The sequence below is a fragment of the Eleutherodactylus coqui genome, chromosome 11 (genome assembly GCF_035609145.1).
Source record: "Eleutherodactylus coqui strain aEleCoq1 chromosome 11, aEleCoq1.hap1, whole genome shotgun sequence".
Taxonomy (NCBI): Eukaryota; Metazoa; Chordata; class Amphibia; order Anura; family Eleutherodactylidae; genus Eleutherodactylus; species Eleutherodactylus coqui.
In genome coordinates, this window is record NC_089847.1 from 18,187,093 (window position 1) to 18,211,715 (window position 24,623).

Below are 24,623 nucleotides of genomic sequence, written 5' to 3' on the forward strand. Positions count from 1 at the left end.
GAGATGAGCAAGCACGCTCGTTTAAGACTGATGCTCGATCGAGCATCGGTCTTGTCGAGTAACTGATTACTCGACCAAGCACCATGCGGGAGGGTCAAGAGAGAGATCTCTCTCCCTCTCCCCCCCGCATGGTGCTCAGTCGAGTAATCAGTTACTCGTGAAGACCGATGCTCGATCGAGCATCTGCCTTAAACGAGCGTGCTTGCTCATCTCTAAACCTTTCCCTTCCCCACATCTCTGCCCTAATATCCCAATACCTCCCTATAGGTAATCTACATAAACCTGTCCTCTCCATTCATTTCTGATGCAATATCCCTATTCCTCTGTACATGTAGTCTCCTATATACTACCTGTCCTCTTCATATATCTCTGCCCTAATCTCCCGATACCTCCGTACAGGTGATCTCCTATACATGTATACAAGCTGTTCCCTGCATTCCTCTCTGATCTAATATTCCTATACCTCTCTACATATAATCTCCTATATACAACCTGTCCCCTCCATTCATCTCTGACCTAACCTCACAATACCTCCCTAATCCAATCACCTACATACAACCTACCCCCTCCATACATCTCTGCCCTAATATTCCGATATCTCCCCAGAGCTATTCTATATACCACCTGTCCCCTCCATACATCTCGGCCGCTAATCTCCCGATATCTCCCCACATCTAATCTATATATAACCTGTTGCCCCCATATATCTCTGACCTAATATCTCGATAAACAATCTGTTCCCTCCATACATCTCTGCCCTAACATCCCTATACCTCCCTACACGTAATCTCCTATACTACTTCCCCCTCCATTCATCTCTGACCTAATATGCTGATACACATACAATCCCCCATATACCACCTGTCCTCTCCATACACCTGCCCATTGATTTTAATGGTAGCACTTACATTTCTCTCGCGGCAAAAAAGCAATTGAAGAGAAAATTTGCAGCATGGCTAATTTTGTTGAAGAACCTCACTATGGGAGCAGAAAAAAAATTGCATTACGCTTGCATGTACATGTGAGTTTCATGTGAGTGCGATGCAATGCGCTCTTGCTCCCATAGGGAATAAGGGCGTTTTCCACCTACGTAAAAATTGCAAGTGCAGCGATGCGATTGCGATGCAATTTTGCTCTCAAAATGCACTGCACTCGCATAAAAATCGCAGGTTTGCAAGTACGAATTTGGCCCGACTATCTCGGACCTATATTGCACTCGCCCGTGTAAATCACCCTAAAGTGGATAACCCCCAGTAAATAATGCTGAAAAACTGCCGCCAAATGTGCCCTGCGCTTCCGATCTTGTAGGTTTCCCGGTTGGATGCTTGAAGCTGCATTCACATCTGAAAAGCCATAAATATGGAACATTTGCGGCAAAGTAAACAATATTCATAGGCAGCAAATTGCGCCCGGTTCTTTTATTGTGCGTTTCACCATAATACGGGCTGAGCGTTCTTCCAGGAGATCTTCGGAGAGCAGATAGGGCGGCATTCTGCTGGATGTATGAAGACAGGCAGTTTATTGCAAAGCGACGTATAATAAGAAGACTATTTTAGAAAATGACAGTTGTTTGAGGAGCACGCGGGAACAACACTCCGCTAAATCGTCCTAGATATTGGATCCTGTTGACAATTTTGTTCCAAACAAATGTCAGGATGATCAAAACAAAGGACACGAGCGGCGGAGTTACTGGGAATTAAAGAAAAATTATAGTAAACAAGTTGTTCCAGCATGAAAAGAACAGTCGGAAAAGTACACGGGAGAGCGACAAACTTTGGAAAAACATTTGATTCTTTATGTTCTTCAAAGGGATGGTGGTAATAACTTCTCTTCGCAGGTCTAGATACAGGAGCGCCATCGGCTACACTGAATTATTTGCACTTAAAGGGCAATTCCAGAAATGGGACATGTCATCAAGTATTCGCCCATCCACTGTATGGGTGAAAATTTATAGATCAGTGGTGGTCCGACCGCTGGGGCACCCACCAATTCCCATTCCTCCTCACTGGGGGCTTGTGTTGAGGAGGAGATTTCAACGGGACTGCCAGAGATAGCCAAGTGCTCAGATATTTTCATCAGCCCCCCGTCATTGAATGGAGTGGCAGCTGCGCATGCGTAGTCATTCAATGACGCCAAAGTGATTGTTCCCAGCAAGAGAAACAAAGTAATCTTGAAGATTTGATACCGTTTAACGGCTAACAAAAATACATGATGTTGTTGCGCTCTTTTCAACCTCTCAGGGTCCTTCCTCGGGCTTCACTGCAAGTGAGGAGGAATAGGAAAATAGGAACCCCCATTCTCAGGAATCCCAGCAGTCGGACCCCTACGATCTATCCGTTTTCACCCATCCAGCATCCCATCTCGGAATATCTCTTTAAGGTGCCATAAACATTAGATACATGCTGGTCGATTCTGGAGTCTGAACATTTCCTCAAGTTTTCACCCATCCACTTGGTGGGTGAAAACTGATAGATTGGTAGGGGTCGGAGAGCTGATTCTGAGAATAGGGGGTCCTGTTTCCCCATTCCTCCTTACGGTGAGGAGGAGATTGATTGGAGCGGAGGTCATGTATGCTCACAGTGTGTTGTACATCTGCTACTCCATTCATTTTAAATGGAAACGCTGGAAAAAAGCCAAGTACAAAGGGATGGGCTAGTTCCATCAGCGCATTAAAATGAATGAAGCATGCACGACCAGCACTTCAGTGACGTCACTGGAAGTCAGGAGGAATTGGGAAACAGGATCGGTGGGGGGTCCCAGCAGTTGGACCCCCACTGATCTATCAGTTTTCACCCATCCAGCACATGGGTAAAAAAACAGCTTGTCTCTGGAATACCCCTTTAAGGTGGCCATAAACAAATAAATGATGGTTGATTCAGCTGCATTCAGTGAGACCAGCAGCCATCAAAGGAAAGAAAGATTTGTTATGTTGGGTTTCAACATGCGTTAGCCTTATGCACTCAAGGGAGATAGGCCACTTTCAGACTTGCCAGGCCACAACTTATTTCCCTCTCCCCATTGAGAAAACAGGCCGAGTCAAGCATACATATTTATGGGGAGGGGATCTTTAAATGTTAAAGAGGTTGTCTCATCACCACAATCCCTTTTCATACAAAAGTCATCTAAAATTCCCAAAAATGAGCTGCTATTGCTGAAGGAACCAATGCCTGGCCTTACATAGTGCCATAGTGCATTGTAGCTCCTTTGATATATAAGCAGAGGAGCTTTGACTGACAGAGCTCCTTTAAGGTAGTTTAGGAGGTAGTATCACCCTTTATGTTCATCTACAGTGATTGGAGAAAAGAGTCACATGTGAGAAAGGGCTTATAGCCCATATATCAAAGGAATGATCACCTACTCAATAACAGGTTGGTTCGCCTTTTTGAGCGATCATGGCTTTTAGGCATTTGGGAATAAATCAGGCAAGGTGGTGAACATCCTCCATACTCAACTCCACCCATGCCCACTGCAGCAGCTCCATCCACTGGTACCCATTTTAAGGATAAGTGGGAGTAGATCTAACGGCCCTTTCCAGCATATCCCAAACATGTTCAATGGGGCTACAGTTCGGTGAGTTTGGGAGCCAAGGCAATGTGGAGAATTAGTTGTCTTGTTCCTCCAACCACTCCCTAGTGATCCGAGCTCAATGACATAGATTGTTGTTCTGTTGAAGGATGGCACTCTAGTTGGGGAAGACTTCCTGAAGCTATGAGTTGTGATGGTCAGCTAACCAGTCCCTGTAGTGTTCACCATTTAAGGGTTGTGGTCTGATGAGCAATGGATCTAGGATATGCCAGGAAAAACGCTCCCTATACCATAACACTGCCACCTCCAGCCTGTTGAACCCCAATGGTACACCCATTGGATATGGCTTTGGGGTGTTTATGCCATCTGCATAATTCAGCAGGAAACGGGACTCATCACTCCAGACGACTTTCTGCCATGTATCCAAGATCAACTGATAGCAAGAGCAGGGAGAAGAACAAGACATAGACAGCTGGTCCGTCAGGGAAGATGCTGCTCAAGACTTTTCATGCTGTGCAATAATATAACCACACCAGGTAACATTATTTTTAACTTTGGTTGCCAATGGCTTGTGCCATCCTGCGTTATGGGGTGCTGTTTTTACTTTTACAGTTAAGGGCCATTCATGTCTTTCCTGGGCCCATGTGAGGCACTGTTGTTGATAACATGGGGTCATCAGATGCACCCTTGCTTGTCTTCAGCTATTGAACCCCAGTTGATACAAGGTATGATACATGGTCATTGTGGCACTTCATTACTGAGATACTAGACATGCCACCCAACGCTCGCCTCTACCATCAACTATATGTGGCCTACTGCTGCGTAATCTTCTGTCGGATGTCTATCCATGGTTCATCCAGTCTTCTTACACTCTTAATTTCAGAATAGCCAACAATTGAAACTGTTTCCTAATGCAGTGATCATTTAGCGTCTTTCTGCTCCGATAATCCCTTGACCGCCTAGGGCCTCTTGCAGCCTGGAGACAACCCCCCACGAGTTTTGAGCTTTTATATTTAAAATATTAATAATGTTATAGTGATGTCTTTTGTTACGTACTTTATGTAAATTTGTATTTCATCTATCTAGATGTCACAGCTGGCTGTTAGGAGGATCTAGTACCACTCTAGTCGGAGAAGAACAATCGGCACATGCCCATCAGTGGATGGACTTGGCCTAAACTAGTGAGAGATGCTTTTTGGGTGTTGGGGGTCCCAATTGAACATCTATATATATATATATATATATATAAAGACGAAAGCCCTCACTGAATGACTCGCCACTAATTCTCTAACTTCCCGCTGTCATACAAACATGAAATTTGGCAGGAGCATTCTATAGGTTCTAAATAGGAAAAGTAACGGGGTCAAAACTTGATTATGCAATGCTAAGGGCAAAAGTAAGTGCACCCCTATATTATGTAACTTCTCGGTGTCGTACAAACATGAAATTTGGCACAACCATTGTTTACATCCTAAAACGAAAAGTAAAGGGGTTGCAACTTCAATAGTCAATTCTAAGCGTGAAAAACTGAAAATCCGTGATACATGACATAGTTTGTTTTCTCAGAAACCGTAAAGCCTAGGGAAATGATTTGTATACTGAGGAGAATCTACCTCACCTCTATGTGTGTATACTGAGGAGAATCTACCTCACCTCTATGTGTATATACTGAGGAGAATCTACCTCACCTCTATGTGTATATACTGAGGAGAATATAACTGACCTGTATGTGTATATACTGAAACGCTGTAAAGTACATAAGGAAGTGGCCATGGACTGCAGGAATGGAGCATGCCTTTAAGGCTAAGAAGGGGCTGCAACCTCCTGTCTGGGGATAAATTTGAATAAAAAAGAGGCCTTACCTTTAAGGGTAAAAAGTGAGGAGAGTGGGAGGGGTGGCACATTCTGCAGAGGGACATTGGTACATGCAGTCTGAGGAGAATCTAACGCTCCTCTATGTGTATACATTTTGTATTCCTCAGTTCCTCTGAAGTAACCATGACTCCATAAAATTTTCCACGCAAACAGGTAAATATCTGTACCAAACTAACTCGGGCAAAGCCGGGTATATTAGCTAGTACATATATAACCCCTTTAGGCTAGTTTCACATGGGCGATTGCGATTTTATGGCAAGAAAATCGATTCAAAATTAGGTCTATGTGTCCGCGATTTTTGGGCGTCAGCAATGCTTTTTTTTAGAATAATCCCGCATCGCATTGCTGCCACCCGTAATAAAATTGCGCGATGAAAACGTGCAATTTTTTTAATGGTAAAAGTCAATAGGACTTTCTAGTGTTAAAATTGCATCGTAACGCAATTTTGCTGTGTTGCGATGTGTTAAAAAAGAGGCTCCATAGGGAAACATGAGAGATAAAAAAAAAAATCGCACATTGCAGAAAGATAGAGCATGCCACAATTTTTTTTTGCTCTCTCAACATCGCATCAGTGAAAACATCGCAGATGGGAAGAAAACCAGTGTACATCATTGGTTTCATAATCTGATTTTTCACTGACACTCGCATCAGGCGGAAATCTGGTGTGAAACTACCCTTAGGGCGCCTACCCACTGGCGTTGCCGGTTTTCGTGCGTGAAAAATGCAGCGTTTGTCGCGCCTTTTTCGTTAATTTCCATTGACAATCATGGGTGCATTTAAGAGAAAAATAAGGAGACATATGCAACTGACAGTTCCTATGTGAAAAATTGCAACGAAACGAAAAAAAAAAACCCAAATGGACAAGAACACATTCTATGCTAATTGCTCTTCAGAAAAAACGCAAAACGCAATTTAGCATCGCAGGAAAAAAAATTGCCAGTGGGTAGGCACCCTTAGGGTGACTACCCACTACAGTCTGTTTTTTTTTACTGCGAAATTCGCAGCGTTTTTTTTTCTGCAGGGGTCTATGGGACTTGTAATGTTAAAATCGCGATCACGCAAAATCGCGATTTCGCGGTAAATTGCGAATTTGCGGGATCGCGACTTTAACATTGCAAGTCCCATAGACCCCTGCAGAAAAAAAATGTTGCGAATTTCGCAGAGAAAAAAAACTGTAGTGGGTAGTCACTAGAGATGAGCGAGCGTACTCGGATAAGCGGTACTCGCTCGAGTAATTTGCTTTATCCGAGTATCGCTGTGCTCGTCCCTGAAGATTCGGGTGCCGCTGCGGCTGACAGGTGAGTCGCAGCGGGGAGCAGGGGAGAGCGGGTGGGAGAGAGGGAGAGAAAGATCTCCCCTCCGTTCCTCCCCGCTCTCCCCTGCAGCTCCCCGCTCCGTGCCGACACCCGAATCTTCAGACCTGAGCACAGCAATACTCGGATAAAGCAAATTACTCGAGCAAGTAGTGCTTTTCTGAGTACGCTCGCTCATCTCTAGTAGTCACCTTTAGGGTGAATCCACACATGGCGGATGAAGCCCTGAGATTGCTACAACATTTGTGTTTGCCATGCCCCGTTTAAACGGAACGATTATCACTCAGAAAATTGTTCAAACGAGCGAAACTAAACAATATCATTCAGTTTAAATGCAGCCAATGACTGAACAACTTACAAGAATCGTGCTTCTTGTTCATCAATCAGTTTCAGACGCATAAAAATCAGCGCCGGCTCGTTCGCTTGTCGAGCAGTTTAAACACTGATCGTTCACATAGGAATGTGAGACACTGAATGACAAGTGAGCGAGAATTCTGCAGTCTAAACATGCTGCCCGGGCTGGTGATGATGTCATCAGCTCGTTCGCTCAGACAAACGAAAATCGGCCCATGTAAAAGGGGCATAGGGCTGCTTTCAGACAAGCATACGTTTACTCTGTATTTGGTCTGAGTTTTGCGGACTGTAATAGAAAACCTATGTAAATATATCTAATGACATGGCCGTAATTTTATGGCCATGCTTTACAAATGCACCATCTGCTATTTCCACCCGTTTTTACCTCTGCATTTGCATTTATTGGTATTAGCTTCTACTGGGCAAATACGTATCCGTATACCCAGTAGAAAATAAAAGCAATGCTAGCAAATATGGAGGCAAATACAGATCAAATAGTGATGAAATACTGATGACATATGTTCGTGTTATGGACGCATTACAAGACGCTTGTGTGAAGAAGACCAATAATAGATATTAGACCATGGGTGTGACTATCCATGTGGCAGGTACTATGAGGCCCAGCAACTATGGGGGCCACCTACACTCAGGGGTTCAGCTAGTGAGAACTGATGGAAGGTGAGTGATATAACTTTCCACTGTGATGACATTTACACATTACCTCCGGTCAGGCTTTCCATGCTGACGCCCACGAGTCATCTGCCGAAAATATCTTGCTGTGAAGTTTGTAATCAAGTCACATTCCTGTCCCCTTTGCCCTAGTGGAGGGCTTGCCAAGTAGGCGAAAGGCGATGACCAGCGGTGATCTGCAAGAGGACAAACAACAAGACATAAAAAGACGGAAATCTCCATAATTGTTCTGCGATCACCTACATACTTCACAGTAGGAACTTTAAAGGGCAACCCAACCTTTAGGGCGGATTTACACCCGCTTATTTGCGCACAAAACATTTGTGCTCACAATACACCGAAAATAGGCTACATTGATTTCAATGGGTTAATTCCCGTGCGCAATTCGGTCGCGCAAAAAAATACACAGCATGCTCTATTTTCTGCATGTATACGCAGGAAAATAGCCCGTTGAACTAATGACACTAATTACCTATTTCAATGAAAGGGAGCATATTTGGGTGTTTTTGTTGCGTGAGCATGTGCAAATATGCAACGCCCATCACACAAACACGTGAGCATAAATGCGCTTATGCCTGTGTGACTTCGGAATTAGGGTGCCCACCCACTAGCGTTTTTTTACTTGGAAATTCGCAGCGTTTTTTTTTTTCTGCAGGGGTCTTTGGGCTATGGGAGTTGTAAAGCTAAAATCGCGATTGCGCAAAATCGCGATTTCGCGGTAAATCGCGATTTTGCGCGATCGCGATTTTAGCTTTACAAGTGCCATAGACCCCCTGTAGAAAAACAAAAACGTGCGAATTTCGCAGTGAAAAAAAACGCTAGTGGGTGGGAGCCCTTAGGGCTGTATTTATTCCATTTTTTTTTTAACTGACTGACTACAGACAGACCCAATGAATCAGGCCTCCTGCCCATGGACAGAGTGGCATATGCCCATGGTTTCACGCCGCGGGAATCCAGCGGGGATAAACAAAAAAGTCCCCACTGGCAATTTTTTACCGCGGTTTTCCGCCGTCTCCATTAATACTATATTAATGGAGACCTCCCGCCGCGGTAAAATAGAACATGCTGCGATTTTTTCCCCACGGTGTAAATCCATTGCAGAAACCCGCATGCAAGAACTGAGCCATTAGGTTCAATAAAACCTAATAGCTGCGTTATTCCACGGCATGAATCTGGCCGTGGGCATTAGCCCGTAAATTGGTGTATTCAGACGTGTGTTTGGTTTACACGGACAGATGTCACATGTAAAAGAAAAAAATCTGCGGTGCGTCCTATTTTGGTTGGTATTCATGGACCAAAATCACCCATTAATGTCTATGGGTCCGTAAAAACTCAGCGAACATGTATTTACACCCGTGTTCGCTGCAGTTTTTTTTGCGCAGTTTTATGTTGTGACACAACTGACATCACTCGGGCCTTTGTGAGTTTTTTGTGTACTTAGGAAAAATAAATGAAACACTGTGCAACATGGAGATATGACACGGCGCATATGCAGAAAAAACTAACGTAACACGCATACATACATGCGGTGAACATTGTGTTTTTTTACGGACAGAAATTGCGTACACCCATGTGAATGAGCCCGTCGGCTTCCTTCACACAGAGGTTTACATGGGCCTTCTTTTAGGCTTCCTACACATGCCGAGCGCAATATTAACCCCTTGAGTGGCACGCCCGGAAAATTTCCGGGACGAGCTCCACTGCCCATAGTGATATACCCCGGAAGATTTCCGGGCTATGTATCACTATGGGAGCTGCAGAGCACAATGCCACAAGCTGTAACAGTGTGCTCTGCCTGCACAGACCCACAGAGAACAAAGCAAGGGCTTTGAAAAACCAGCAGAAGATATTGCCGATATGTCGGCAATCTCCTGGTTTGTTTACAGGTTGCCATAGAGACCATCGGCTTGTCAGAAGCAAGCGGATGGTCTCTGTGGCAGGGAGAGCTTGGTGCTTGGCTGTCAGAGGACAGCTAGGTACTAGCTCTTACAGCAGAGATCAGAGAAAACCTCCGATCTCTGCTGTGTTAACCCTTTACATGCTGCAGTCTATGTGACTGCAGCATGTAAAGGGCTGTCACTGCAGCATGTAAAGGGCTGTCACCATCGGACCCCCGGAATGTGATCAGGGGTCCTGATGGGTCCCTGTGGAAGTCCCCTAAAGAGACAAAAAAAAAATTAAAAAAAAAAAAAAGGAAAAAAATAATAAAAATAATAATAAAAACACTTGTCTCCCTTTACTTTGTAAAAAAAATCAAAAATACAATCACACATGTGGTATCCATGCGTCGTAATGACCCAGAGAAGGAAGTTAATACATTATTTAACCCCTTAATGACATGGCCCCTTTTTTTCTTTTTTCCCCATTTTTTTTTCCTCCCCCCTGTTTAAAAAATCACAACTTGTCCCGCAAAAAACAAGCCCTCACATGGCCATGTCAATGGAAAAATGAAAAAGTTATGGCTCTTGAGACGCAACTGCAAAACTAGTTGAAATTCAATGATTAGACCATTTTAAAAAACCTGCCCTGGTGGGCACGACAGAGTGGTAGGAAACCCGCCACTCAAGGGGTTAAGCCATGAAACTCAGCTCGATATCGCGCTCGTGACCGTGCGATGTGCCTGTGGATGCGAGGCGGTTCTCTGTTAAAAACGCCTCCCATTCACTTCTGGGAAGTTGCGATCCTCTGGCGCGGCTTTTAACCGTGCCGGAGGATTGTCAAGTGTTTCCCATTGTTTTCAATGGGAGGAGATGTATCGCGTGTACCTAGCACGTAGTGCGATGCTGCCGCCGGACGCATTGATGGCTATGATTGGTGCAATGCGAGAGCGCGCATGGAGATAGAACATGCCTCAATTTAATTTGCGGTGTGATGCGCTAACAAATTGCTCATGTGTATGACCGCAATCAAAAGAACGGCGTTCATATGTGTGTGAGATCTGCGCGTCTTGCAATGCACAAGTCTCGCACGATTTTATCACCTGTGTGCAGCCGGCCAAAGGTTTGTAAAAGCACCATGAACTCCATGTGTTGTTTACAAGAACTACTTGGGTGTTTTATAAACACAGGTGTTGGTTTTATAGACATTTTTTTATAGTCTGTAAGGCCCAATGTCCACGGGCGGATCTGATCTGTGGAATCTACGATTCAAGCCAGCCATAGGTAAGCACGGGCGTCCGCACATGAATTAAAGCAGACCTTTTGGTCCGCAAAACAAATCGCAACCCGCTTCATTTCAGTGCGGTTCACGCATGGACGGCTTCTACTGAATTGTGGACGGTCTGTGGAGGTTTAAAAAAAACTCCACCGCGCATGTGCAGCAGGGCGGCGGCCGGCGCCTCCACCCACATCCGCAGTGAAGCAAATAGACGGGTAAGCAGAAGACCCGCAGTGTCCCCGGCCACGAGCAGGGTCGGATTCCACTGCGAGCTCCTGCATACAGAATTCGATCTACCCGTGGACATGAGGCCTAAGCCTGGTTGGGATGGCGGGTATGACTAATAATCCTACCCAACAGGCCCTGGCGCTAACCCACATGGGACACGGAAACCTGGCACCTCTGCTCAGTGGAAGAATGGGTGCATAAATGGGTTACTGTCAGTGCCTCCACTCAGGACACAACCTATGGAATAACAAGGATGTCCTCCTGAGAATCACCTGTGCATTACCATGGCGACCATTATATAATCACATTATACAACATCAGTAATACTGAGAGAATAACGATCAGCACTGCAACTTTATCAAGTCATTGGGGCGGGCACAGATATACATCACATTGTATCTAAGGCCTTAGTCAGACGGGCGTTTTTTCGCGCGATTTGTGCATCGCATGTCGGATGCGCATACGCAAATCGCGTAACCGGAGGCGAAAAATCGCGGGAAAAATCTGCACCTACCCGCGTTAATCGTTGCAGCAAAACGCCGTCTGACCGGAGAAAAATCGCCATGCGCATCAAAATGCGCATGAAACTTAGACTGACCGGCGAACAAAAAATGATTTTGGTGAGCACATAAAACGCAGAACGCAGCTAGGCGCGATCTGCGAATCGTCGTGTCCTATAATTTTTCGCATATGCGCATAAAAAGCGGACATGTGACCGATACCATAGCGAACCATTGGTTCTATATATGCGCAAATCGCATGCGCAAATCGCGTGAAAAAACGCCCGTCTGACTAAGGCCTAAGGGTGGTTAATAAATAGGCTAGAAGTCCCAGTTAACTGTCCATATATACTTGGGTGTGTATATATATATATATATATATGCCAGGAGTCCCATACACAATACCTTAGAAGTCAGATGAATCTTGCTGCTGGGTCTGCAGAGACATAACTTGAAGCTTCTGGGCCCCAATGCAAAACCTGTAACAGGGCCCCCAACTATAATGCTTTATTCATAGTACTGGGCTCCCTATATGGAGAAGAGAGGCCTTATGGGCCCCCAAAGGCTCTTGGGCCCGGGTCCATCCCCAGCATCCCCTATAGCTACGCCCCTGTGACTCTAGGGTTTTCTTACCAATATCCAGGGGTTCAGGCTGAACCACCTCATCCACACCAGGGGGGTGTTGGGCAAATCCATTCAAACATATTTCTCAAACCTGAAATAAAGGCAAAAATAAAGCATGACGCCTTTTTAAATAAATGCCAGGAACCCAAAAAACCCACCCAAAGTGACAAAAAAGGCCACAAAATACAATGTTTGTGATATAATACATTTCTGACGATTTACAGCTAACATCCGGCAGTCGCCATAACAACTGAGAAAAAAGCAGTAAAAACCGCCATGTGTCAACCGACCCGCAACCATTTCCAGACCGCATTAAATATATGTTGCGGGCGTACGGTGCGGGTCGGGGAGCGGAGTCGGCTCCATACTCTGGTTTTGACAGAAACTGTCACCCTCAGAGGCCGCGCTCACACGGACGCTTGTAAAAACGCTGCGCTTTTTAACGTAGCGCTTACTGCATTGTCAGCCTGGTTGACGTGCGTTTTTGACAGCGTTTACTGCGTTTTCAGCACCGCTATAAACGTGGCCTCGCAATCTGATAATACCAGAGCTGAAAAAACACAGTCAGAAATGCGCTAACCGCGTTCTACGGCGTTTTAGCAGCGCTGAAAACACTCCTCATTCATTTCAATGGGCAAAGCAGCGCGTATCAAAACGCAGAAACGGATGAAAATAGATCAGACCGCGCTTGAGAAACACAGCGTTTTGCCCATGTCTGAGAAGCCCCATTGAAAGCAATGGCAGCGCTTGACAGCGTTTAGCACTGCACGGAAAACGCAGCGTTTAACGCTGAAACAAATGTGTGTGTGAGAGTGGCCTAAGGCCTGTTGACACGGGTGCTGTACTCGTACGGGCTGCAGAGACCTCGTACGGGCTGCGGTAGGCACTGCGCATGCCTGCGAGTCTGGCGTCACTGACATGTGCAGTGCGACTTTTTTTTCCGTATTAAGCGCTGCCCTCTTGCAGACATTGCGACGGGCCAGCGGTTCAATACACAGCCCTTCAAGGGTTCCGTATAAAACACGGAGAAATAGAGCGTGCAGCGATTTATTTCTCCCGTGTTTTTTACAGACGTCCCCCGGCAGCTCTAACGCAGGAGTAAAGGGAAAAATGGAAGCCCATCAGCTATCATTGCTTGCATTCGCCACGGAAGGAAAAGCGCACATGCAATTTCGCGCTGAGAAAAATAGGCCGACGATATTGCGTGCTACGTGCATTTTTCGTTGCCTATGTACGGTTTTAGGCCTGTACGCCATCCGCTTTTCACGTGTGCAAAAGAAAAAACGCAAGAAGCAGAACTGATGTCACTTTTTTTTTACTGCCTCCTGACAACACGCATAAAAGGCGCAGCGGGCACATATGAAAACGTCCGTGTTTGCTGCGTTTTTTACACACCTATAGACATTCCTGGTCTAGACCAGTATAGGACATGCTGCGATTCTTTTACACAGATCATCGGTCCACGTAAAATACACCTGCGTGAACAGCCGAATGTACTTTAACGGGTCTGCGTTCAGTCAGTTAAAAACACAGCTGGCAAAAAAAAAAAGCGCCGTCGGTTTTAGTTGTTTTTTTACTTATTATTTTGCTGTAATATTTTGCCTGGCCCATACTATAATTTATTCCCTACGCTGGGACTCCATGGCGGCTTCGGGCCCGGCACACACCAGCTTATTCGCAACCGTTATGTCGCCATAAGTTAATGATTATCAAGCTACCGCCGTCACTTTTTATTTGCGATGCCGCCAGCACAACACGCAAACGTCAACATATGTCGCCCATCGTACAAGCGCTTTTATTTACGACAATTGGGGCCTAGTGTCTTGACTAATGCAAGCAATAAGTGGAGAGTTGCCCATAGCAACCAATCAGAAAGCTGCTTTCATTTTCAAACCTGCCTCACCCAAATACAAGCCAGACTCTGATTGGTTGCCATGAGCAACTGCCTCGCTCCTCTTGAACCCTCCCTAATCTTTATGGACGCCACTATAGATTTATCTAACAGACGGGCCTGGCTCTATGTTGTTGGAAGTGACTCGCAATGTGTGTTCTAACTTTACTCACGAGTATGTAAACATGTACGGCGCCACCTCCAACATGGCTGACTCTGCCATCCGCCGACGCACACCACGGCCGCTTCCGATTGGCTGCCTGTCGTTACGCCGTGACGTCAGTAGTGGCAGCCGGCAGGGCCAGCCTGCAGACCTCCAGCTGTGGGGATGTTCCCCAGTGCTCGCCCTCATATCATGCGCTTGGCGCACTTCCTGAGACGTGTAGCGGCTCCTGTCAGCTGCCTCCCTCCAGGCGGGCGAGGAAAACTGCTGTGCCAGCACTTGCCCTTAGATCCTAGAGGTCCTTCCTTCAGGCAGGTCAGCTCAGTGCCTGCTGCCATGGAAGACGTGCTCAGCAAGTCAGTGCCCCCTCTGCCACCTTATGAGACCAAGGAGAAAAGCCCCCCACCCCCTGAGCCGCAGAGCTTGCACTTCATGCACTACTACAGGTCCCTGGAGAAAGGGCAGAGGGTGGCACTGCTGGGGCAACTGGCCGCAGACTATGGGGTGGATCACAGCCAGGTGGCAGAGCTCAGCAGTAAGTTGGTGCAGGCGCAGCAGAGTAGGGACCCGGGCACCGTGCTGCAGGTGGAGGACCGGCTGCGCTACTACCTGACGCCGCAGTACAAGGTGCTCTTCAGCCACATCAGTAGGATGGAGGGCGGCATGAAGTTCCTGGTGGACATTAGATCCGACATAGTGGAGGGGGTGACGGCCAGAGTGGCAGATGCCCCGCACCTTCGGGTAAGAGGGTTTTATATTGGCACTTGGTTGGTGTGACATGTTGGCGTTTGTTTACAAATGGCGACAAGACCTGTGAAGATGTCGTGTCGCCATTTGGTGGTATGTGGAAAACCACTGCTGCAGCGGGGAGGGGGGTGGGTGTGTATATTATCACGTGTTTTATATTGTTGCTAGGCAACCACCCAGGCAAATCCCAACGTTGTTCGGAGAGATTTATGGCGCAAAGGAAAACGAAGCATTTCCAACGGCGACCAATCAAGTTGCATCATTTGTTGAAAATAAAAAAAAAATATATATATATATATATATATATGGTTTCTTAAAGTAAGATCTGGATGTGATGGGTTGCTATTGGCAACGGCGCTACTATTCCTGTGCAGCAATTTATTCAAATTTTTTTTTTTTTTTTACTTTTTTAAAATCAATCTTTATTGAAAATGTTTCCAATATCGGTACAAGTGCAGGAACCTGTTTGATAACTTCTCCCCCGTTTGTATGTAAGGCACTCTTACACGGAGTGACTATCGTTCAGGCAGTCGTTCAGAAAAGGGGTCGGCGTACGAGCGGCAGTTGTTGCTTTTACACGGAGCGAGGATTGTTCGTTAGATGTTTGCCAAGATATCCTTAACCCCTTCATGACACGGCCTATTTTGGGCTTAAGGACGCAACTGTTTTTGGCGGATTTTTTTTCTCCATTTATCAAAAGTCATAACTTTTTATTTTTCCGTCATGGCCGTGTAAGGGCCTGTTTTTTGCGTGCCGAACTGCAGTTTTTATCGGTGCCACTTTCGGGTACATTGACTATATTGTAAAACTTTTATTCTTTTTTTTTATGATAGCAGGGAGAGAAAACGCATCAATTCTGCCATAGATTTTTTTAATTCCTTTTTTTAACAGCGTTAATTATGCAGCTTAAAGGAGACAATCCATTTTCTCTGTGGCTCGGTACGGTTACAACGATACCAAAAATCTTACATTTATTTATTTTTTTTAAGGTTTTTCCACCTTTCTGCAATAAATCCCCTTTTTTCTTTTTTTTTTTTTGGAAATCTTTTTTTTTTTTCTAAATCGCTGCGTTCAAAGTCCTGTAACTTTTAAATTTTTTTTACGGAGCTCTATAAGGGCTTATTTTTTGCGATACGAGCTTTAGTTTTTATTGGTATCATTTTGGAGTGCATACGGCTTTTTTGACCACTTTTATTGCGTTTTTAGGGAGGCAAAATGCTAAAAATTAGCATTTTTGCCTGTTTTTAAGCATTTTTTTAACGCTTTTTTTCCCTGCACAGTCAAAAGCATGTGCAACTTATTGTACGCGTCATTATGGACGCGACAATACTAAATATGTGGGGTTTTAATTTTTTTTTACCTTTTTTTTTTTTTAATGCTAATATGAGAAAAAGCATAAAAAAGGGTTTTTTTTACATTTTTCTTTTTTTTTTTTTTTACACAATTTGTGCCCCTCTTGGGCACTTACAGTAGAGCACTGATGATCGCTGTGATAAGGCATGCCAGGGCTACTGCCCTGCCATGCCTTATCGCTTATACAGCGATCACAGGCTATGGCAATACAGGACACCAGTGTTTGGCATCCTGTTGCCATGGCAACCAGCCGGGCTCTCTGTGAACCCCTCCGATGCCGCGATATACATAGATCGCGGCAGGGAAGGGGTTAACAGCAGGGGGGGCGCATCTCCGATGCACCCCCAACTGACAGCCGGCTCCCACTGCCAGATTAGCGCAAGATCATAAGTTTACGCCCTGTTGCGGGAAGTATACCTCTGCCAGGACAGGAAGAGGTTAATAGAGGCGATCTGCGTGCAAAGTTGTTCAAATACGAATAACTGACTTTACACCAAATGACTTTTCATCAGTCGGCGACAATTTTTTTTTGTTTTTGGTGAACTGAAACTAAATGCCGTGTTGCTCGTCGCTCTGTGCGTACGCTGACCGGCGCTTGAATTCGCCCTTTTGAGCAATTATGTGGACGGTGGTCGTCCCGCAGGAAGCCACCCTCATATAACGCACACTGATTGTCAGTCCCTCCCCTAGAAGTCGTTGGAGTCGGACGACACTTTGTGTAATTGTAACGCTGATGTGAGTGATTACAGTATCAGAGCAAAGGGGGAATGTATTGTGGAGAGCCGACCCCGGCGTCCTGCAGCTGAGGCGCTGCTATGTGCGCTGCGAGGCTCACAAAACTCATGGAATATGAACGCTGTTCTCTTGAATGGAGTCCTACAGATGAGCGATGTTTCCCCTCTCGGTGTGATGCAACATGATCTATTCTCTTCCTGTTCCTTGGAACGCATCGATTTCAGTGGAAGCTTAAATACATCACAGAAGGGATGTGAGGGGACTTCGCCTGAAAATCGCCTCATCCGTGGGTAAAATGCAGGTTGACAAACGCAATATTGGGCCAAGTTTCTCTGACTTATATGATGCTCGGCCATGTGTAGGTAGCCTTGAAGAGAGGCTCTAGTACCCTGTTGTACCGCCTCTAGCTTGGATACAAGATGTGATACAGGGACATAGAGGCTCTAGTACCCTGTTGTACCGCCTGTAGCTTGGATACAAGATGTAATACAGGCGGGCATAAAGGCTCTAGTACCCTGTTGTACCACCTCTAGCTTGGATACAAGATGTGATACGGGTAGGCATGGAGGCTGTAGTACCCTGTTGTACCGCCTCTAGCTTGGATACAAGATGTGATACAGGGACATAGAGGCTCTAGTACCCTGTTGTACCGCCTGTAGCTTGGATACAAGATGTAATACAGGCGGGCATAAAGGCTCTAGTACCCTGTTGTACCACCTCTAGCTTGGATACAAGATGTGATACGGGCGGGCATGGAGGCTCTAGTACCCTGTTGTACCGCCTCTAGCTTGGATACAAGATGTGATACAGGGACATAGAGGCTCTAGTACCCTGTTGTACCGCCTGTAGCTTGGATACAAGATGTAATACAGGCGGGCATAAAGGCTCTAGTACCCTGTTGTACCACCTCTAGCTTGGATACAAGATGTGATACGGGTAGGCATGGAGGCTGTAGTACCCTGTTGTACCGCCTCTTGCTTGGATACAAGATGTGATACTGGCAGGCATGGAGGCTCTAGTACCCTGTTGTACCGCCTCTAGCTTGGATACAAGATGTGATACAGGTGGGCATGGAGGCTCTAGTACTTTGTTGTAGCACCTCTAGCTTGGATACAAGATGTGATACAGGCAGACATGGAGGCTCTAGTACCCTGTTATACCGCCTCTAGTGATACGGATGGGCATGGAGGCTCTGGTACCCTGTTTACTGCCTCTAGCTTGGATACAAGATGTCATATGCAGGGCATGGAGGCTCTAGTACCCTGTTGTACCGCCTCTAGCTTGGATACAAGATGTGATACGGACAGGCATGGAGGCTATAATACCCTGTTGTACTGCCTCTAGCTTGGATACAAGATGTGATACAGGCAGGCATGGAGGCTATAATACCCTGTTGTACCGCCTCTAGCTTAGAGACAAGATGTGATACAGGGGGCATGGAGGCTCTAGTACCCTATTGTACCGCCTCTAGTGATACGGGCGGGCATGGAGGCTCTGGTACCTTGTTGGGCGGCCTCTAGCTTGGATACAAGATGTGATACCGGAGGTTCTGTATGGTATCTTGCGGCATATCGCTCCACATTTGCTGTAACTGAGCCTCTAGATCACACGTTTCAAACACAAGGCTCTCGGCGAGGGGAGGGCGCAGGAGCTAGTATGCTAAGCCCCCACCCCCTCTCGCCCTTTGTCAGCTGTCAGCAATGGGGACAAGGCGGGAGCTTAGCACACTAGCTCCCGCCTCGTCCCATTGCATACAGCCAGCAAGGAGCGGAAAGGAGGAGGGAGGGGGTGAGAGTTTAGTAGACACTGTGCTAAACTCTGGGGCTACTATGGGGGACACTATTACTACTGGGGCCACTATGGAAACCGCTTGTTATCGGACCACACCGGTACTGATCTGATGACCTCGATGCCAGGTGCCAAATTGGTGGATATGGAAGCCCGTGATGAGAAGATTTGCTAGCAATTATCTATCAATAGCATGAAATCACTCCACGTTATGTCAAGACACTTCTCTATGAGAACTCAATGAATTCTACTTTATTATCAACATTACTAACTCTTATACAGAAAGAAGAAGGCGGATTCAAGAGTTACTTGGTACAAAGATTAGTGTTACATGGGTGTCAAAGCTGATTGATCATAAGGCTTATTGACATCTACCAAATAGTCTCAAAGCTCTTAAAGTCCATCTCAGACATAGAAATTGCTTCAGTCAGGATATTGTTATTACATTAGACACTATTTCTACTATGGCCGCCTGCACATGGGCGGAAATCCTGCGGCGGGATTTCCGCCACTGAAAGCCTGCATAGGAGTGCATTACAATATGCACTCCTATGCAGACGGACGCGGTTTGGCTGCGCAAAATGTCGCGCGGCAAACAAACCGCGGCATGTCCTATTTCTGTGCGGGGCTCGCAGAGCCTTGCACAGAAACATCACTTACCCAGCCGCCGGCTCCGGTGTGCGCATGCGCCGGCTGCCCGTCAGCCGGCACATGAAAGAGCCGTGGCCGCCGGGCGCGGGTGAGTACACGCTCCTCCCTGCAGGCGCTCGGGTCGGGTCCCACGCCGAGAATTCTCGCCGCCGGATCTGACCCGCCCGTCTGCAGGCGGCCTATAGCTGTGTGTCTTCTCTGTTAACATAGCTTAGCCTTATTTAATTTGTCTGTTGATTTTCTTATCGTAAAATCCTAGTTACCGGCACTACAAAGCATAGGTTTTAGCCTGCTATAGTCTAATACAAGGTAAGAAACATACACTTATTGCATTCTGAAACTTAACACTTTATATTCCATGACGCCCTCTTATTGTCGGAGCCACTCTGATTACTGGGTCCACTATGGGGGTCAGTGTTATTACTGAGGCCACTCTGGGAGGCACTCTTATTACTAGAGTCACTTACTACTGAGGCTACTATTATGACTGGGTCACTGTTACTACTGGGGCCACTATGGGGGTCCCTATCACTACTGGGGTGACTTACTACTGGGCTCACTATTACCACTGCGACCACTATGGTGGTCACTATACTTTCTTACAATTACAATCGGCCCTTTGAAGGCACCCATAAGGCTGATTTGTCCCCGGTAAAAATACGTTTGACACCCCTGCTCTAGATTGTGCAATTTCGTAGGATGTCGCAGTTGGTGTCCCAAACATGTTCTATTAGTAATAAATCTGGTGACTGGACAGCTGTGAAAGTGTGACAATGTTGTGGGGGCTCCTTGTGACCCCTTCCCCCTTGTGTGTGCGGCCGAGGATTATCCTACTGCCTCCTGGAAGCCACCGTGAGAGGAACACGTGGCTGCAGGACATCCTGAACATATCGCTGAGCTGTTATTGACCCTCATACCCCTACTCGGGTGACCAACTGTCATATGCGATGGCGCCTCAGACCATCACACCAGCAGGGGGCAGTGTCCCGTTCCACAGAAAAGGCAGGGTTGAAGCGCTCACCCAGAGGTCTCCAGACACCACGAACACGGCCATCATCAGTGCCCAAACTAAACTTGGATTCATCGCTGAAGCCAACCCAGTTCCACTCGGCATGATCCCGTTTCGTTGTTTACAACACCACTGCAAACAGAGGCTATGGTGGCCATGAGAACAAATGTCCTTCAGCCAAGTGCCTAGAAATAGTTCTGACAGCCGCCGGGGTGTAACGATGTTGGGCTTGTCAGACGCTCCTCTCTACTGGTGGTCATTCGAGGGCATACTGAGCCCGGTCACCTTGTGTGCCCTCACACATCCACTGGTCCCAACACCTCCTAACAGTCTGGTCAGACGCTCCTCTCTACTGGTGGTCTTTCGAGGGCATCCTGAGCCTAGTGACCTTGTATGCCCTCACACATCCACTGGTCCCAACACCTCCTAAGAGTCTGGTCAGACGCTCCTCTCTACTGGTGGTCTGTCGGGGGTCCTGCGCCTGGTCACCTTGTGTGCCCTCATCCTCTGGTCCCAACACCTTCTACCAGTCAGGTCAGACAGTCCTCTCTACTGCTGGTCTGTAGGGGGCGTCCTGAGCCCGGTCACCTTGTGTCTTCCCATCCACTGGTCCTAACACCTCCTACCAGTCTGGACAAAATGGCCCCGTGGGGGACAATTCATTGATACGACCATCCAGCTTCTCACATCCCAATAATGCGCCCCTCTCAGACTCTGGTAATCGGGTGAAATCTCTTCTCTGCGTCGTAGAGGCGTCTAGTGGTCAACAAGCTCCACACAAGCGAAAGAAGAGGTCACTACACACAAGGAGCCTCTTATAGGCCAAGGGGGAAACCACTTTTAGGGCCTCCGGTGACAAGACCGTCCATCTAATCACCACAACTGTCATCAATTACAGATCTGCCTGAGATGGAACTGTAGGACGGGTTTACAGCAAAATGACAACTTCTGGGAATGGGATTGTTTTTTTTTTTTTGACGAGTGTAAAATCCTTGTCAGAAAAGTGCAATACAGAATCGCCTCATGGTACGTAGAAGAGATCTAAGGCTAAGCCTTGAATTTCTGCCATGTATTTGCATTTGAAGATGCCGTGGACCCGCACTTGGATTAGCCACATGCGGTCTTCCCGACGTGAATTCTTTATTGAGAACTGGCATGTCCGTTCTCATTTTCCCATGAAATAAATCAATTTTTATGGGATGCAAAAATGACGTGACTGGACTTCATAGGCAACATTAAAAAAACATAGCATTTGTTTCAATACTGTATTATTGCAGTATATGGTACAAACAATGAAATTATTGCAAGTTCGAGTCCCCTCCGGAGACGAAGAAAAATTAGTTTTTAACATTAAAAAGAAAAAAAATTAAAAGTTTAAAATGTAAACAATTAAACTGCACATATTTGATATCGCTGTTTACGTGAAAATCCGAACTATTGAAATATCGTAATATTTATCCCACGCAGTTAGCGCTGTATAAAAAAGTAATGGAATAAAAAGTTATCAAAAAGAGAAAACGGGTGAATTCAAAATAAGTGATAACCAGGCTATTATGAGCAGGGGTAGTATGTAGAACTCTAAGGATTTGGCTTGTAATCCGTTAGGTTGGGCGTTCCAGCTGCTTCATATTTCTTCATCCTTTTAAACAGTTCTTGTTGCGTGAGTATTGCTGTAAATGGACCATTAAAGGACATTTTAACCTGTTGCTCACAGTATGGCACACTCTATAATGTTCACCTTAGCGTGAGCTGCACTTTACATCACAGTAGGTCGCTTCTAAATAGGCATTTAATCAGGATAATTGCAGAGGTCCCTAGCAAGAGTTTATGTAATATTAGTACACTGCGCTCCTAAACATGGAAAGTTATGGAAGGAGGCGAGAAAGGAAAGAGTTGTAAGAATGAGGATTTGTTCTGCATATACATGAGCCCAGTGTGTAAGGGGGCAGGAGTTAGGGGTTCGGGTCTGTTCACATCTCACTTTGGCCTCCATCAAGGGGCCACATCAGGCTTTCCAATTAAGAGCCCAAAAATTGCACAGGACCTGAACAGAACCTTTCCAACCATTAATGAAAACTACAGAGCCAACCAATATGTTCTTTCGGCATTTTGTGCTCCAAAGAATAACTGGGTTCACCTTGTTGTTCTCTCTGGTACAAAATGCTAGAAACGAACGTAAATGTGCTGAAACGGATTTCTATTGGTCTTCTTTCACCAGTTTTCAGTAGTTGACGAATAACATCCAGGGTCCTTCCAGGGGTGCTGTTTTTGGGATCTATATGGGAAGCCTACCAAGACGGGTGCCATAATGAAATGTGAAGAAGCCCTTCAAGGGTTTCCGGAGTGTTTTTGGACTTGAAAAAAAGTGTTTTAAGAACACTTTGGATTCTAAATCCACAGCATTTCTGCAAGTAAATCTACTGCCAGATCTGAACTATTTAGGACACTTTGTATTTGCTGCAGGTTTTCCATTATGGAAAGCCCACAATGGAAATTGCCCATGTGAAGGTGGCCGAATAGTCCCTTCCCACAGCAAAATCTGCCACAAGATTGGATGGCTTTTCTGTAAATTGTTAATAAAATTGCATGCGTTTTTCTATTAAACAGTGAAATTTCTTTAATTCAGTATCCAATTACCCAGAAAGCCTAATGATCTGTTCTCGTGTTTTTATAGTTTATTTTTGCTTCCTTTTGAAGGTGCTGTAGTACATTGGGTATAAATCAGTTTAAAGGGGCTGTCAAGGAAGGCAACATCCTTACCCGTGTGGCACAGAGGGCTAAGGCAGCAGAAATGTTGTCCTAAGCTCTTGCTCACGACCTGAAGGTTGTGAGTCCAATGTCTGCGTAGTTCAGGTAGCTGCTCAAGGTTGACTCAGCCTTCTATCCTTCCGAGGTCGTTAAAATGAGCACCCAGCTTGGTGGGGGGTAATAAATTACCTAAAAGCGCTGTGCAATAAGTTGGCGCTATACAAATAAAAGGATTGATGTATTTTTATTCGGACCTGTGGTGTCGAAGCCTCCGTTCCTAGTACGGTTCTCAGACCTAGACAACATCTTAGTAAAACAAATCTGCTCTGTTCTAGAACTAGTGCTTTACCTGTCCGAGGGTTGTGTGTGGTATTGCGACTCTTCCCCTTTCAATTCAATCGAGTTGAGTTGCAATACCAGACAAAACCTGTGGACAGGTGTGACGCTGTTTCTAGAAGAAAGCAACCATGTTTTTGTGATGTTGTACAGAGCCTTTAATAACTAAGCCAGCCTACTTTATCCCGACCAATCCAGAGCTGAACAGTTAGCCCGATGCAATAATATGACATGCACAGAGACTTTCTTCTAGTTTCTTCAGAGTGCTTTCTTCTAGAAACAGCGTCACACCTGTCCACAGGTTTTGTCTGGTATTGCAACTCAACTCGATTGAATTGAAAGGGGAAGAGTCGCAATACCACACACAACCCTCGGACAGGTAAAGCACTATTTCTAGAACAGAGCAGATATGTTTTACTAAGATGTTGTCTAGGTCTGAGAACCGTACTAGGAACGCAGGCGTCGACACCACAGGTCCGAATAAAAATAAATAAATCTTATGATCAGTGACGGATCTGGGTAGGAAATAGAGGTTCGAACATCGCAGGTCCAGGTTAGAGAACTTCTACAGGGAAAGGAATATTCCACAACGGTTGCGGAATATGCCGTTTGAATTCCACATCAAAGTAGGCACTGCTAACTGAGGTTTTTTTCTGTCCTGTGTGAAAGGTCCTAAGATTTCTGCCATCCTGGACAATTCCCTTATCTCTTTAAGGACCAAGCGCGGTAAATATATGGCACATGGTCCTGGGCTTTATTCCCGGCTGATATCAAAAGTACAGTGCAGGATTAAAGCTCCTGCAATCAAATAGGAGCAAGTTGGTTCCTCGGCTGTCAGCCACAGCCGAGGACCCGGAGGAGAAGGGCTATGTAATAAAGAGTGAAACAGTTACTTCTGCTATGCAACTTGGTGATCACGTGACCCCCAGAGGTCTAA

At 45.9% G+C, this 24,623-nt stretch overlaps 1 protein-coding gene across 1 annotated transcript in view; it reads left to right on the forward strand.

The window, feature by feature from the left end:
• The first annotated feature begins 14,461 nt into the window (after positions 1 to 14,461).
• The window catches only part of LOC136582749 (malonyl-CoA decarboxylase, mitochondrial-like), a 59,074-nt gene continuing 48,912 nt past the window's right edge, over positions 14,462 to 24,623 (forward strand). The window contains exon 1 of the mRNA XM_066583984.1: positions 14,462 to 15,060. Within this exon, the coding sequence (XP_066440081.1) occupies positions 14,485 to 15,060 (576 nt within the window). The 5' untranslated portion in view covers positions 14,462 to 14,484. The remainder of the gene's footprint in view (positions 15,061 to 24,623) is intronic.